The sequence below is a fragment of the Pagrus pagrus genome, assembly GCF_965226575.1.
Source record: "Pagrus pagrus genome assembly, chromosome: 4".
NCBI classification, from domain to species: domain Eukaryota; kingdom Metazoa; phylum Chordata; class Actinopteri; order Spariformes; family Sparidae; genus Pagrus; species Pagrus pagrus.
The window spans coordinates 961392-976849 of NC_140188.1; the positions used below are offsets into that span (position 1 = coordinate 961392).

Sequence of the window (15458 nt, forward strand, 5' to 3'; positions counted from 1 at the left end):
AAACCTCTTTCTCAGGTTTCTGCACAGACGTGAGTTCAGTAGTGGTTTCAGGGTGGACGGGTGGATGTTACGGGCTGGTCAGAGTCACGAGACGGCACCGCGGCCCACTCGGAGGCGGGGCGGCCGCGGCTTTGCTGAACTCGATGCAGTTACTCTTGCGATGAAAAAGCAAATCAGGGCGGCTCGGTTTGACTCGGTCATGAAACATAAATTCAACTAAGTATTTTACCACTGAACAGATCATGCTTCCATGAAACTGATCCGTCTCTGCAGCAGAAAGACACAAGCATTTGTGGACTTGGTGCTGAATAAGCAGAGAAAACAGAGAAATAGGAGCTGTTGTGTCCACAACAACCAGAATGCACTGCAACGCACCGGGCCAATAAACACTCCAGCACTGCTGAAAAACTCAGTATTTTGAGTGTGAAACAGAGGATTTTTATTTTTGGAGATTATCGCTGCTCCTGTTGTAAAACCAAAAGTGAACGCTGGCTTATTATTTGAATCCAGGCCATTATTTTTTAACGAGCTCGCTGAAGCGTGCACTGCTACACCTTGCAAGGCCACGCCCATCCAGGTGAAACAGCTGTTCGATGATGTCATCTTCCACTCAGTACATAAATTGTGTAGAATCAGCGTGTGTGGTTTAAATAAAGTTTAATTCAAATTCAACACTAACACAATCAGCCTCCATTAGACACTGAAGAAGAAGAAGAGGCCAGAGAGACCAGAGAGACCAGAGACCAGAGACCAGAGAGACCAGAGAGACCAGAGACCAGAGACCAGAGAGACCAGAGACCAGAGAGACCGGAGAGACCAGAGACCAGAGAGACCAGAGAGACCAGAGACCAGAGAGACCAGAGACCAGAGAGACCAGAAGAAACCAGAGAGACCAGAGAGACCAGAGACCAGAGAGACCAGAGAGACCGGAGACACCAGAGACCAGAGACCAGAGAGACCAGAGACCAGAGAGATGAGAAGAAACCAGAGAGACCAGAGAGACCAGAGACCAGAGAGACCAGAGAGACCAGAGACCAGAGAGACCAGAGACCAGAGAGACCAGAGAGACCAGAGACCAGATAGACCAGAGACCAGAGACCAGAGAGACCGGAGACCAGAGAGACCAGAGAGACCAGAGACCAGAGAGACCAGAGAGACCAGAGAGACCGGAGACCAGAGAGACCAGAGAGACCAGAGACCAGAGAGACCAGAGAGACCAGAGACCAGAGAGACCAGAGAGACCAGAGACCAGAGAGACCAGAGAGACCAGAGAGACCAGAGACCAGAGAGACCAGAGACCAGAGAGACCAGAGACCAGAGAGACCAGAGAGACCAGAGAGACCAGAGACCTTATTACAACGAAAACAGCTTCTCCATTCTTGAAGATGAAATCAGCTACTACCAATCACAGGGAAACGTGCTGATCTGTGGTGACCTTAACGCCAGAACAGGCACAGAACCAGATCTGATTAATGCACAGGGAGACAAACATATACCGGGCCAGATCAACATCCCCTCTGCTTCACACCGGCACAGGAACAACTTTGACAAAACCGTCAACAGAAATGGGAATCAGCTGCTGCAGTTGTGTCGCACGCTGGGTCTGTACGTAGTCAACGGTCGCTTCGAGGGGACTCCTTCAGTCTCTACACACAGCTCTCCTCTTGGCAACAGCACAGTGGACTATAGTGTTACAGACCTAGAGCCCCTCTGTCTAAGAGCATTCACCGTCAGCCCCGTCACCTTTATCTGATCACAGCAAAATCACCCTGTACAGTAGGAAGACACCAACTGACCCCAACGTAGCAGAGCCCAGCAAACTCAACCGCTCCAAACAACCCTATAGATGGACAAGTAATAGCAAGGATGACTACCAGAAAGCAATCGGTCATCCAACAATCCAATACCAGTTAGACCATTTTATCACCACCTCACATCCCCACAGTAGTGACGGCCTGAACCAGGCTGTTCGGGACATTAACCACATATTTGACAGCACAGCATCTATATCCAATCTGAAAAAATCTCAGCGTCACAGTTCAAACTCAACCAATGAAAAGTGGCTTGACTCTGACTGCAGGTGTCTGAGAAAAACACTCGGGAAACTATCCAATGAAAAACACCGACAGCCTGACAATCATGAGCTCCGCCTCCAGTGCTGGGAAACACTGAAATCATACAGGAAAACACTGAGAGCTAAAAAGGAGCAGCATGAACAGCACCAACTTAAAGAAACTGAAGAGTCCATTGACTCAAATAACTTTTGGAAAAAATGGAAATCATTCAACAAATCACACAAGGAAGAATTGGCTATTCAAAACGGGGAAATATGGAAAAACCACTTTAAAAATCTACACAGTGCAACCACACTGGATTCAGCCCAAAATAATCTGATCAACAAACTAGAAACCCTTGAATCAATCGTTAAAGACGACCAGAATCCTTTAGACTTTGAAATCAGTGAAGGGGAGCTGCTGGCTGAGATCCAGGCCCTGCAGCCAGGGAAGGCAAGCGGCCTGATGGCATCTTGAATGAAATGCTTCAGTTTAGCAGCCATAAAATCAAAACTGCCATATTGAAATTATTCAATCTCATTCTGAACTTTGGACATTTTCCTGACACCTGGAGCCGAGGGATCGTCACTCCGATCTTTAAAAGTGGAAACAAATACGAGCCAGACGACTACAGAGGCGTCTGTGTCAGCAGCAACCTGGGGAAGTTATTCTGCAGCATCCTGAACAGCCGACTGCAAAACTTCCTCAGTGAGCACAATGTCCTGAGCAAGAGTCAGACTGGTTTTACACCAGAACACAGAACCAGCACCACATCTACACCCTCCACACCCTCGTCCAGAAACACGTCCACCAGAACAAAAACAATCTTCTCTTGTTTTGTAGACTTCAAGTAGAAGAAGAAGACTCAATTTGGCATCATGGTCTGTTTCTGAAATTATTAGAAAAAGGTATTGGAGGAAAAATCTACGACATCATCAAAACAATGTACATAAATAATAAATGCGCTGTAAAAACTGGAACCATGGAAACAGACTTCTTCCCCCAAAGTAGAGGCGTGAAGCAGGACTGCAGTCTGAGCCCCACCCTGTTCAACATCTACATCCACGAACTGGCCTAATCCCTGGAAGAGTCCGATATCCCTGGTCTCACCCTCTCTGACAGAGAAGTCAAACGCTTACTATTTGCAGATGACCTCATACTGCTCGCTCCATCAAAGAGGCTCTACAAAAGCAACTAGACCACCTGCAGAAGTTCTGTCAGACCTGGGCCCTGACCGTCAACCTGGAGAAGACAAAGGTCATGGTCTTCCAGAAACGACCTAAGAGCCAGACAAAAACCAACACCGGTTCCACCTGGACTCTACGGACATAGAACACACACAGCTACACATATTTAGGACTAAACATCACATCCACGGGAAATTTCAACCTGGCCATTAAAGACCTGCGAGACAAGGACAGAAGAGCTTTCTGGACTATAACAAAAACCTCAAACATGGACACACCTGTCAACATCTGGATCAGCATATTTCAGTCCATAATCGAACCAGTTATGTTGTATGGTAGTGAAGTGTGGGGCCCTCTCATGAACCAAGACCTTGAAAAATGGGACAAACACCCAATGGACAGCCGGCACACAGAGATCTGCAGAAGATCCTCAGAGTCCACAGGAACAGCCCCAACAACGGGTGCAGAGCTGAATTAGGCCAATTCCCCTGTTGGATCCAAAAAAGAGCTTTAAAACTCGACCAACACCTCAAATCCAGCGAGCCCGGGTCATACCACTACAAAGCCTACAATGCCAAGAGGAGAGCAAAGACCAGAGAGACCAGAGACCAGAGACCAGAGAGACCAGAAACCAGAGAGACCAGAGACCAGAGACCAGAGAGACCAGAGAGACCAGAGAGACTAGAGAGACTAGAGAGACCAGAGACATCAGAGACCAGAGAGACCAGAGAGACCAGAGACCAGAGAGACCAGAGAGACCAGAGAGACTAGAGAGACCAGAGACATCAGAGACCAGAGAGACCAGAGAGACCAGAGACCAGAGAGACCAGAGAGACCAGAAACCAGAGAGACCAGAGACCAGAGACCAGAGAGACCAGAAACCAGAGAGACCAGAGAGACCAGAGACCAGAGAGACCAGAGACCAGAGAGACCAGAGAGACCAGAGACCAGAGACCAGAGAGACCAGAGAGACCAGAGACCAGAGAGACCAGAGAGACCAGAGACCAGAGAGACCAGAGACCAGAGACCAGAGAGACCAGAGAGACCAGAGACCAGAGAGACCAGAGAGACCAGAGACCAGAGAGACCAGAGAGACCAGAGACCAGAGAGACCAGAGACCAGAGAGACCAGAGAGACCAGAGACCAGAGAGACCAGAGAGACCAGAGACCAGAGAGACCAGAGACCAGAGAGACCAGAGAGACCAGAGACCAGAGAGACCAGAGAGACCAGAGACCAGAGACCAGAGAGATCAGAGACCAGAGACCAGAGAGACCAGAGACCAGAGACCAGAGAGACCAGAGACCAGAGACCAGAGAGACCAGAGACCAGAGACCAGAGAGACCAGAGATCAGAGACCAGAGACCAGAGAGACCAGAGACCAGAGACCAGAGACCAGAGAGACCAGAGACCAGTACAGAGAACAAAAGGCCAGGAACAGGGAGGGGCACACACACACACACACACACACACACACACACACACACACACACACACACTGCTGAGCTCAGCATCTCATGCTGTTTATGTTCATCTCCATCACAGTGGAGGAGGGGTGTGTGTGTGTGTGTGTGTGTGTGTGTGTGTGCGTGTGTGTGTGTGTGTGTGTGTGTGTGTCTCTGTTGGTCCTGAGGATGATCATCTGTCATCGTCACGTTCAGTTCTCAGGACAGGAAGAACGCAGCTGTATAATAATCAGTTATATCGTCTTTATTTTGATCGGTTTAAGAAAATGTTTATATATTTTCTGTTGGTCTGCCGGTTAATAATCTCGTGACAAAGCCGGCTAGCCGTAGTCAAAACGTGTTGAGTTTAGCTTCACAGTCGTTGATTAAAAACGTGCCTGCAGAGCAAAACAACGATCGTCTTCTACCTTTGTTGACAGCAGGTCAGGGAGAAGAGCTGCAGGCACCAGGATGGACTCAGGTTCAGCTGGTTAGCAGAGAGATTAAGTCTTAATGTTGCTAAAAAGGTGCTTCTGCTTTTCACTTTGACAACAAATCCTCAGACATCGTCTTATTGGTCAACTCTCCTCAACCTCATGAGTCTTAGGATGTGTTAAGATGGAGAAAATGCTTTAAGTTTATAATTAATGTCCATCAGCCGACTGAGGACTGATTTAAAGAAGAACGAAGAAAACAGAAGAAGAATTACGCCACTTTAACACCAGGGTCACCGGGGACACCAGGGACACCGGGGACACCAGGGACACCGGGAACACCAGGGTCACCGGGGACACCGGGGTCACCGGGGACACCAGGAACACCAGGGTCACCGGGGACACTGGGAACACCGGGGACACCGGGAAAACCAGGGTCACCGGGGACACCGGAAACACCGGGGTCACCGGGGACACCAGGAACACCGGGGTCACCGGGGACACCGGGGACACCAGGGTCACCAGGAACACCAGGGACACAGACTACTGCAGCAAACCTACATCTCATCAGACCTGAAGCACCGTGGAGGTCCAGAGACGCTCCGTCCTACAGATCACAACCTCCAGACATCAGGACCAGTTCGATCATCAAGTCTTCAGTGAAAATAAAATCCAGAAAGTTCTGTATCACGATCCAGATATCAGTCCAAATAATAACAATATACTCTATATACTGTTCACTGTGAGAGGCCCAGAGGTTCATCTGCATGAGACGCAAACTGAGACATGAACCGGACCCTTTCAGACCCGATCCGACTGGACCCGCCTGGTATCTGACCCCAGACCAAGTCTCAGTCTTTATTAAAGACTTTTCTCACAACAAAAATCAGTTGCACCAAACTCACGAGCTCATAATGTTTCTGCTGAAGCTCTGAATCACTGCAGATGTTGTCTCAGTGTTTGTTTCTCAGCTGATCAGCAGAAACACCAACAGACATCGACCAGAAATACACACCTCCTCTGTGTGTGTGTGTGTGTGTGTGTGTGTGTGTGTGTGTGTGTGTGTGTGTGTGTCCATTGAGTGTCTCAGGTTTCTCTGTTGGGTCACTTCAGTCCTGAATCGTGTGGATCTGATCCCAGAATCAATACACACTCTGATCCGTCTATTGTAAACACACACACACTGAAACTGAAGCTGACCTTGTTTAACTGTAAAGACACACACACACACACACACACACACATCGTTATAGTCATGGTAACATAGGCCCTGCCTCCTGTCAATCACACACCAGCTGATTGGACAAAAGCCTCTGACCAGCATTGATCAGGGATCTGTAGAGGTGCTGCTGGGTGGATGTTGCAACCTTCAGACAGAGCCAGGCTGTTTCCACCTGTTCCCAGACCTTATGCTAAGCTAAGCTAGCTGTTTCCACCCGTTTCTAGACATTTGCTAAGCTAAGACATCTTTTTCTTGCTGTTTCCACCACATGTTTCAACATCAACATATCATTTATGAACATCACGCCAGAAGAATATAAGAAATATAACTGGAAAAGTCAACTGTAACATCGCACTACAACACTATGCTAAGCTAACCAGCTGCTAGCTTCATATTTACAGCACAGACACGAGGTGTATCAGTATGAACGTCTCTCTCTGCAGGACAGCAGGTCTTTACCTGTAAGTGTCCATGCTGTTGAACTGCTCCTTTAATTACATCACAGTGGAGGTGGGCTGAAGCGACACAGCGGTTCTGTTCTGACAGCAGCAGAGCGCTGACTCACTGCAGCTTCAGCCCTCTGCTGCTCCCTGACTGACTGACTGACTGACAGGCAGGCAGGCAGGCAGGCAGGCAGGCAGGCAGACAGGCAGGCAGGCAGGCAGGCAGGCAGGCAGACAGGCAGGCAGGCAGACAGACAGACAGGCAGGCAGGCAGGCAGACAGGCAGACAGGCAGGCAGGCAGGCAGGCAGACAGGCAGGCAGACAGGCAGGCAGGCAGGCAGGCAGGCAGGCAGACAGGCAGGCAGGCAGACAGACAGACAGGCAGGCAGGCAGGCAGACAGGCAGACAGGCAGGCAGGCAGGCAGACAGGCAGACAGGCAGCCAGGCAGACAGACAGGCAGACAGGCAGGCAGGGAGACAGACAGGCAGGCAGGCAGGCAGGGAGACAGACAGGCAGGCAGGCAGGCAGGCAGGCAGGCAGGCAGGCAGACAGACAGACAGACAGGCAGGCAGGCAGGCAGACAGGCAGCCAGGCAGACAGACAGGCAGACAGGCAGGCAGGCAGACAGACAGACAGGCAGGCAGGCAGACAGGCAGGCAGGCAGACAGACAGACAGACAGGCAGGCAGGCAGGCAGACAGGCAGACAGGCAGCCAGGCAGACAGACAGGCAGACAGGCAGGCAGGCAGACAGACAGACAGGCAGGCAGGCAGACAGACAGACAGGCAGACAGGCAGGCAGACAGACAGGCAGACAGACAGACAGGCAGGCAGACAGGGAGACAGACAGACAGACAGACAGACAGACAGGCAGACAGACAGACAGACAGGCAGACAGACAGGCAGACAGGCAGACAGACAGGCAGGCAGACAGGCAGACAGGCAGACAGACAGGCAGGCAGACAGACAGGCAGGCAGACAGACAGGCAGGGAGACAGACAGGCAGGCAGACAGACAGGCAGGAGGCTACAGACTGGAGATGATCAGTATTGTGGTGTGTGTTGTGTTGGTGTGTGTTGATGTGTGTGTGTTGTGTTGGTGTGTGTTGTGTTGGTGTGTGTTGTGTGTTGTGTTGATGTGTGTGTGTGTTGTGTTGGTGTGTGCTGTGTTGATGCCTGTTGTGTTGGTGTGTGTTGTGTAGGGCTGCACGATTATGGCCAAAATGATAATCAGAATTATTTTTATCAATATTGAAATCAGGATATTAATCAGGATTATTAATCACGTTCAGTAAAACATGTCTTTTTATTACACTCTCTTTTTTAAACAAACCGTATGTGAACAAGGCTTCAAATTGAAACTTAAGATAATAATAAATCATAAATAATAAAATGAAACGTACCCAAGACAATGGGCAAAAAATAAACATGCCATTGCAGAGTGCATCATAAAGTGTCTGGGTCGTCTGGGTCGGCGCTGGACACGGACGGATTCAGTGGACCAGCGTTAGCTTCGGCCTTCATGCATTCATCATATTTGTGTTTGTGGTGTTTTTTCAGGCGGTTGAGTAAGTTAGTTGTGTTGCCCTGTGGCACAGACACAACTCTGAAAAGAGGAGTTCAGGAAGTTAGAAGTAGAAGTGTCGGGGCGGGACACCGCCGCCAAATGTCGTCCACATAGAGACGGAGTGAGCGATTTTTTCAGGGTTGAGCGACGTCGCTGGACGGAGCGATATCGCTCGCAGCTCGTCAGGACCGGCTGACTGAAAAGTACGACCTCGAATCACTTTTCCTAATCGCTCACTGTCGCGTTGCTGTCTGTCAGGACGGGGTGTCACACTGTTGAATATAATTTGAGGCTGCTGCTGCTGCAGGGGGCGCTCGCCGCTGCAGGGGGCGCTCGCCGCTGCAGGGGGCGCTCGCCGCAGCAGGGGGCGCTCGCCGCAGCAGGGGGCGCTCGCCGCTGCAGGGGGCGCTCGCCGCAGCAGGGGGCGCTCGCCGCTGCAGGGGGCGCTCGCCGCTGCAGGGGGCGCTCGCCGCTATTCAGGCAGCTTAATGAAGCCCTGACCCTCCGTTCGCCCCCTGGTGGTGGTGACTGTTTGATGCAGCAGAGCTTCTTAAATGTTCATATCGCCACGATCATTTAATTTTATCATGGCGGCCAAAATCATGATCGTCATTAATATCCGATTAATTGTGCAGCCCTAGTGTTGTGTTGGTGTGTGTTGTTTTGATTTGTGTTGTGTTGATGTGTGTGTTGCTTTGATTTGTGTTGTGTCGATGTGTGTGTTGTGTTGATGTGTGTTGTGTTGATGTGTGTGTTGTGTTGATGTGTGTGTTGTGTTGTGTTGATGTGTTGGTGTGTGTTGTGTTGATGTGTGTGTTGTGTTTATGTGTGTGTTGTGTTGTGTTGATGTGTTGGTGTGTGTTGTGTTGATGTGTGTTGTGTTGATGTGTGTTGTGTTGATGTGTGTGTTGTGTTGATGTGTGTTGTGTTGATGTGTGTGTTGTGTTGATGTGTGTGTTGTTTTGATTTGTGTTGTGTTGATGTGTTGATGTGTGTGTTGTGTTGATGTGTGTGTTGTGTTGATGTGTGTGTTGTGTTGTGTTGATGTGTTGGTGTGTGTTGTGTTGATGTGTGTGTTGTGTTGATGTGTGTGTTGTGTTGTGTTGATGTGTTGGTGTGTGTTGTGTTGATGTGTGTTGTGTTGATGTGTGTTGTGTTGATGTGTGTGTTGTGTTGATGTGTGTTGTGTTGATGTGTGTGTTGTGTTGATGTGTGTTGTGTTGATGTGTGTTGTGTTGATGTGTGTGTTGTGTTGACCATTTATGAAACTTCCTGTCTCACTCTCTACACTCATATCTGTCTCTCTTCCATCCTGTCTGTCTCTCCAACTTCATCTGCTTCTCATGTTCCTGTCTCTCTCACTCTCACCTGTCTGCCTGCACCTCACCTGTCTCACAGACCCCTAACTGTCTCCCTCCCCCTGTCTTCCTCTCTGTTATCTGTCCCAAACCGTCTCTGTCTTACCCCCTTGTTGCCTGTCTCTCTGCCTTCATATCTATCTCTCTGCTCCACCTGTCTCTCTCTCTACGCTCTCACCTGTCTGCCTGCAATGTCCTGTCTCTCCGCCACCACCTGTCTCTCACTCGATTTAAAGCCTCCTATCTCTCCCTCAGTCCACCTGTCTGTCTCTCTGCACCTCATCTGTCTCACAGCCTTCTGAACTGTCTGTCTCTACAAGTCTTCTCTCTGTCTCACCACCTTGTTCTGCCTATGTACGTTCTCACCTGTCTGTCTGTCTCTCTGCCCTCTTACCTGTCTTGCTGATTTCCTTTTAACCTGTATATCATTATATCTGTCTCTCTGCCATCCTGTCTGTCTTTTCACTGTCCTGTCTCTCTCACCCTGACTACGTCTGTCTCTGTGCACCTCACCTGTCTCACAGCCCTTTCCCTACCCTCCTGTCTGTCCCCACACGTCCTCTCTGTCTCACCACCTCTACGTACGCTCTCACCTGTCTCTCCTCCACCACCTGTCTCTCCCTCAGCCCACCTGTCTGTCTCTCGCTCTGTGTTTTTGCTGCATCAGGCTTTTCTCAGCATCTCAGCCGCTCGCGCGCACACACACACACACACACACACACTGCACCCCATCCCATAATAACCACACCTAAAGCAGCTCCAGTGCAGCTGCATCAGGCTGTGAGCAGCAGGATACCGCAGTACACTTGTACCCAACATGCATCACTCCCTCCACCCCTCGTCCTCCCTCGTCCTCCCTCATCCCTCCATCCTCCCGTCTCCACCCTCCGCAGGATCAAACTTCCTCCTCCACCCTCTGCTGCCAGTAAACTTCCACCCTCCTCCACCCGTCTGCCTCCTACCTGCCGGTGCCTTCTCTTTGCCTTCCATCTCCCGGTGCGGTTCGGTTCTGTCCGGTCCGGTTCGGTGAGGTTCGGTGGTCCTCTCGCCCCCGTCACAAATCCACTTGCCTTCCTTCCTTGCTTCCTTGCTTCCTTCCTGAATCAGCTGTTGTCAACAAGCGTCGAGCCGGAGAGAAAGTGATCGGTGATCAGCCGCTGATGGATCGATACCGGCGGCAGAGAGGGTGAGGAGGAGGAGGAGGAGGAGGAGGAGGAAGGGAGGCACCGGGAGGAGACGACCCGCGGGTACAAACACGGACACGCGCGGTGTTTTCTCTACAGTCCTCCTCGCGCCGGGTTTCCTTCTTCTTCTTCTTCTTCTTCGCTGTTTTTTTTCTCTCCTCCTGCGGACGTTCAGGCTCGTGCGTTCACCTGTGCAGTGTCCGCGCGCTGCTGCTCTCTCTCTCTCTCTCTCTCTCTCTCTCTCTGCTCGCGCCGTGTTGCTGCAGCTCACGTGACGTCACTGCCGGAGGAGTTTTTAAGGTGACATGATGATGAAGAAGAAGAAGAAGAAGAAGAAGAAGAAGATGATGATGATGATGATGATGATGATGATGAAGATGATGATGATGGTGATGATGATGATGATGATGATGATGATGATGATGGTGATGATGAAGATGTGAGGGGGAACCTGTGAGGACTTTTACTATCTGGGGGCAGTTGATGTGACTCCACCCTGAAGCATGCTGGAGGACGTGGTGTCAGTAAAACGTCCCATGTTGTAAAGCTATGGAAGCCCAGTTGAGCCAAAACTGGTGAAAAATTTGCTCTGATTAAAAAAAATAAATCAAACTGAAATAAAATGAGTCATAGTGATCTAATACAATCATGTAAATGATGAGATCAAAACAATTATGAGATTTATTTTGACTTCTATTTCATAATTAAGTTTATTTTATCTCATAATTAAGTTTTGACTGTGTGAGGAGATTTTTTTCATCGAGCTTAAATTTCATCTTATTTTTACAGAAACGAGCTTCAAACCTCAACAGTGAAGTCAAAGTACTCAACAGTCACTCAAGCAAAAGTAAAGATATGGTGATTAAATATTACTTTGCTCAAAGTGAAATCCCTCGTATGAAGAGTACTCGAGTAAAAGTGAAAGTATCTGACATTGAATGTACTTAAGTATCTTGTTGATGAAGGTTCTCAGTCATCCGGGTCACGGTACCTCAAAGTGCTGTGTCATAGGCAACTGGACCAAGAGGCTTCTTCAGTTCTAACTAACTGGAGGAGCTGCAGGCTTTTAAACTCTGTGCAGGAGTGTCCTTACAGAGTGAGAGTGTCCTTACAGAGTGTGGGAGTGTCCTAACAGAGTGAGAGTGTCCTTACAGAGTGGGAGTGTCCTTACAGAGTGTGGGAGTGTCCTAACAGAGTGAGAGTGTCCTTACAGAGTGAGAGTGTCCTTACAGAGTGGGAGTGTCCTTACATAGTGTGGGAGTGTCCTTACAGAGTGTGGGAGTGTCCTTACAGAGTGGGAGTGTCCTTACAGAGTGTGGGAGTGTCCTTACAGAGTGGGAGTGTCCTTGTAGAGTGTGGGAGTGTCCTTACAGAAGCTGTGTCCAAATCCAGGGGCTGCATCCTTCAAAGGACCCGGCCTTTGTGGTCAACCGTTGTTAAATTGGACGGTCTAGCCTTCGGAGTATTTCCTGGTTGCGTCACCAGGTGTTCCCGCCCTTACCGTTACGTAACGATTGATGCCGCCCAGGCCGGCGAAAGAGAGTTGACTGAATGGATTTTATGGCTTTACTTCCAACGGCATAATGCTAATTTATGCCGTATGCTAACGCATTACCAGCGTCACGGATTTTAACTGAAAGTCCGCTGAAGTTTAACATATCTGGCAATGGATGTTCAAATGAGTAAAAACTGAGTATAAACCAGTACTTACATTTAAATGTCAAGTCTGCACCACTTGATGTCGCCATTTTTCTTGCTTTCCGTCTTCTGTTTCGGGACTGAGGAGTGGCGCGCAAAGGATCTTGGGATATGGGAGGCCGCGAAGGATAGTAGCGGTGCGTCCTCCGAAACAGGGAAAAGAAGGCTGCATTTGTGGGCTGCATTTGAAGGAGCCTTCGAATTTGGACAGCCTTCGCGCAGTGTTGTGACGTAATTGGCCTCAGGGGCTGCATCCTTCGAAGGGCAAATGTGCCTTTCGAAGGATGCAGCCCCTGAATTTGGACACAGCCAGAGTATGGGTGTGTCCTTACAGAATGTGGGAGTGGCCTTACAGTGTGTGGGAGTGGCCTTACAGTGTGTGGGAGTGTCGTTACAGTGTGGGAGTGTCCTTACAATGTGTGAGAGTGTCCTTACAACATGTGGGCTCTGAGTTTCAGAGTCGTTAGGGGCTTCCTCTTCTCTTGTTCTGGTTTCGTGTCGTCCACACACCTGAACCAGTGGCTCGGAGCAGTTCCTGTGAAGGTCATCAAGGCTCTGCTCTCAACTTCTTCCATGCAGAGGTTGGACACTGTTGGGGACACTGGTGAGCCCATGACACAGCCGGGCTTCTGTCTCAGAAACCTTCACTGTACTGGAAGTAGGTGGTTGTCAGACAGAGGTCCAGTAGGCACAAATGTGGTCCAGGGTGAAGTCTGAGGTCGTGTAGCAGGCGTTTCTTCACCATCTGAACTGCTTCTTGAGTATGAACGCATGGAAGAGTGATGTGACATCATAAGAAACCATTGTTTGGTCTGGGTCCAGTGTTATTTCTCACCTTCCTGTGAGGTTTTGACGTGGTGTTGAGTGAGCTCTGATACTGGCTCACTGCTGGATGCTGCTACTGATGGATCTCCCTTCGTCTGCCAGAAGGATGTGATGTTCTGGTCTCTCCTCAGTGATGCCGGGCCTTCCTGTCCTCAGCAGTGAGGTTGTACTTCAGTATCAAAAGTAGCAGCAAAAGTAAATACATATATGTACATATATATATATATATATATATATATATATATATATTTATATACTCAAGTAAAGCACAATATCTTAAACGTGTACTTAAATACAGTACTTGAGTTAATGTACTTAGTTACCTTCCAACACTGGCTGACAGTGTGTGTTGGATTTTTCTTGAAGGAGTGTAACAGCACAGGTTTTTCACAATAAAAGCCTTCCAGCAGCTGAAAGCAGTGCAGTCCCTTCATTCCCTGGAAGGCTTTTATTGTGAAATACCCACAGGAAGTGATTTAGTTCCACTGACGGTAACTTCTCAGTGTTTACAAAAATAAAGTAGAAGTTAGAAAGAACCACTGTTATTATTTTAGTCTGTCTGTCGTCTGTCTGTCGTCTCTGAACTGAACAATAAAGTTTGGTTGTCTCTGATTGGCTGCAGCTCCACTGTTGGCAGCAACATGAACAACATATGTCGTGTTTATATTTAGACCAGGACGGATGGTTTCCTGTTGGCACGGCGACTGTTCTGATGACAACAAGGAAGAAGATGAAAAAGCGAGACACAGCAGGAAACAGAGAGACGGACGGAGGACAGCAGGTGGACGAGGACAGGTGAGGAGACAAGGAGAGGAGAGGAGGAAACAAGGAGAGGTGACAACAGGAAGCTGACTAACACCACAGAGGAGGAGAGGAGAGGAGAGGAGAGGAGGAGACAAGGAGAGGAGACAAGAGGAGATGAGAGGAGAGGAGAGGAGAGGAGAGGAGGAGACAAGGAGAGGAGACGAGGAGAGGAGATGAGAGGAGAGGAGAGGAGGAGAGGAGAGGAGGAGACAAGGAGAGGAGACGAGGAGAGGAGAGGAGAGGAGAGGAGAGGAGAGGAATGCTGCATTTGAGACAACCTGGACAGTCCGAATCAGAAAGTGTGAAAACAGAAAAAAATAACCAATATTTGTGGATTTGTCTGAGTTAATGTGGCTGTTTTCTGACTGAATCAAGATTAAATCAATGATGTTTATAACTTTAATGTCTTCAGTTTCACTTCTGACTGATAATTTTCATTTGACCACATAAATATAATTTAATGCTCATAAAAAAAGATGAAGAACAGCTTTGATGTAACATGAAGAACACTTTATCTCATCGAAGTCCAATTCTGTCAAAAGAATCGTTTTTAATTAAGATAATTTTTCTCACACTTGTTTTGTATCTGCGACAGGATCCAGCCAATGAGCAGAGGCCTCTGAGGGCGGGGCCAGGACACTGAGGGCTGACTCAGATGTGTCGCTCACTGCTGCCCCCTGGTGGTGATGAACGAGGAACTGAAGTGATCTGGAGTTTGAGTTATTTTATCAAGTGATATTTACAACAGTGTTACACATCAAACTGTGGCCGGTCGGATGGGAGATCTTCCCTCCATCTTAACCGCACCCACGTCTGACGGAGCTGCTTCTTCTTCTGCTCAAGCCTAATCCTCACACTGGTGCCCCCTGGTGGTGGTGAGAGGTACTGTTTAAATATGTTCTCCTGGATTAGACTTTCAAACAAACAACACCATTTTGGTAAAGGTGGATTTGAACTGATGACTGAAATGTTGAGTTTGTAAGCCTCTTAGCTAAATGACTAAATGTTTCCAGATGATTACTTCTGGACAGGATGCTCAACAAATACATTATTTAACACATTAACATTAACTTAAAGAATAAATGTTTACATGTTTGTGCAGCAGGCGTCCATGTTTTTCAGGTTAAGAGCGCCATCTTTCCCTTCCCTCACCCTAAATGAGCAATGAACAGAACCGGTTTGTCATCGTGCTGTGGAGGAAGTCTGGCAGATAAGATCTCATTTTAACATTAATATTTAA

The 15458-nt window shown here is 48.7% G+C and overlaps 1 protein-coding gene and 1 long non-coding RNA gene across 4 annotated transcripts in view; one reads left to right on the top strand and one right to left on the bottom strand.

Moving 5' to 3' along the window:
• LOC311256403 (fibroblast growth factor 12-like) overlaps nucleotides 1-11490 on the bottom strand; it is a 51545-nt gene extending 40055 nt beyond the window's left edge. Inside the window, exon 1 of the mRNA XM_084351457.1 lies at nucleotides 10670-11490. Coding sequence (XP_084207583.1) covers nucleotides 10670-10697 — 28 coding nt within the window. The 5' untranslated portion in view covers nucleotides 10698-11490. The remainder of the gene's footprint in view (nucleotides 1-10669) is intronic.
• A 1472-nt stretch (nucleotides 11491-12962) lies between these two features.
• Nucleotides 12963-15319, top strand: LOC311256404. 3 transcript variants are annotated; one of them, XR_014622497.1, is made up of 3 exons: nucleotides 12963-13609; nucleotides 14086-14517; nucleotides 14814-15319. It is a non-coding gene; the product is annotated as an uncharacterized lncRNA (long non-coding RNA). The 3 variants fall into 3 exon arrangements; XR_014622498.1 differs by having other exon boundaries at nucleotides 14086-14209; XR_014622499.1 differs by having other exon boundaries at nucleotides 12963-13577; nucleotides 14086-14209.
• The last annotated feature ends 139 nt before the right edge of the window (nucleotides 15320-15458 follow it).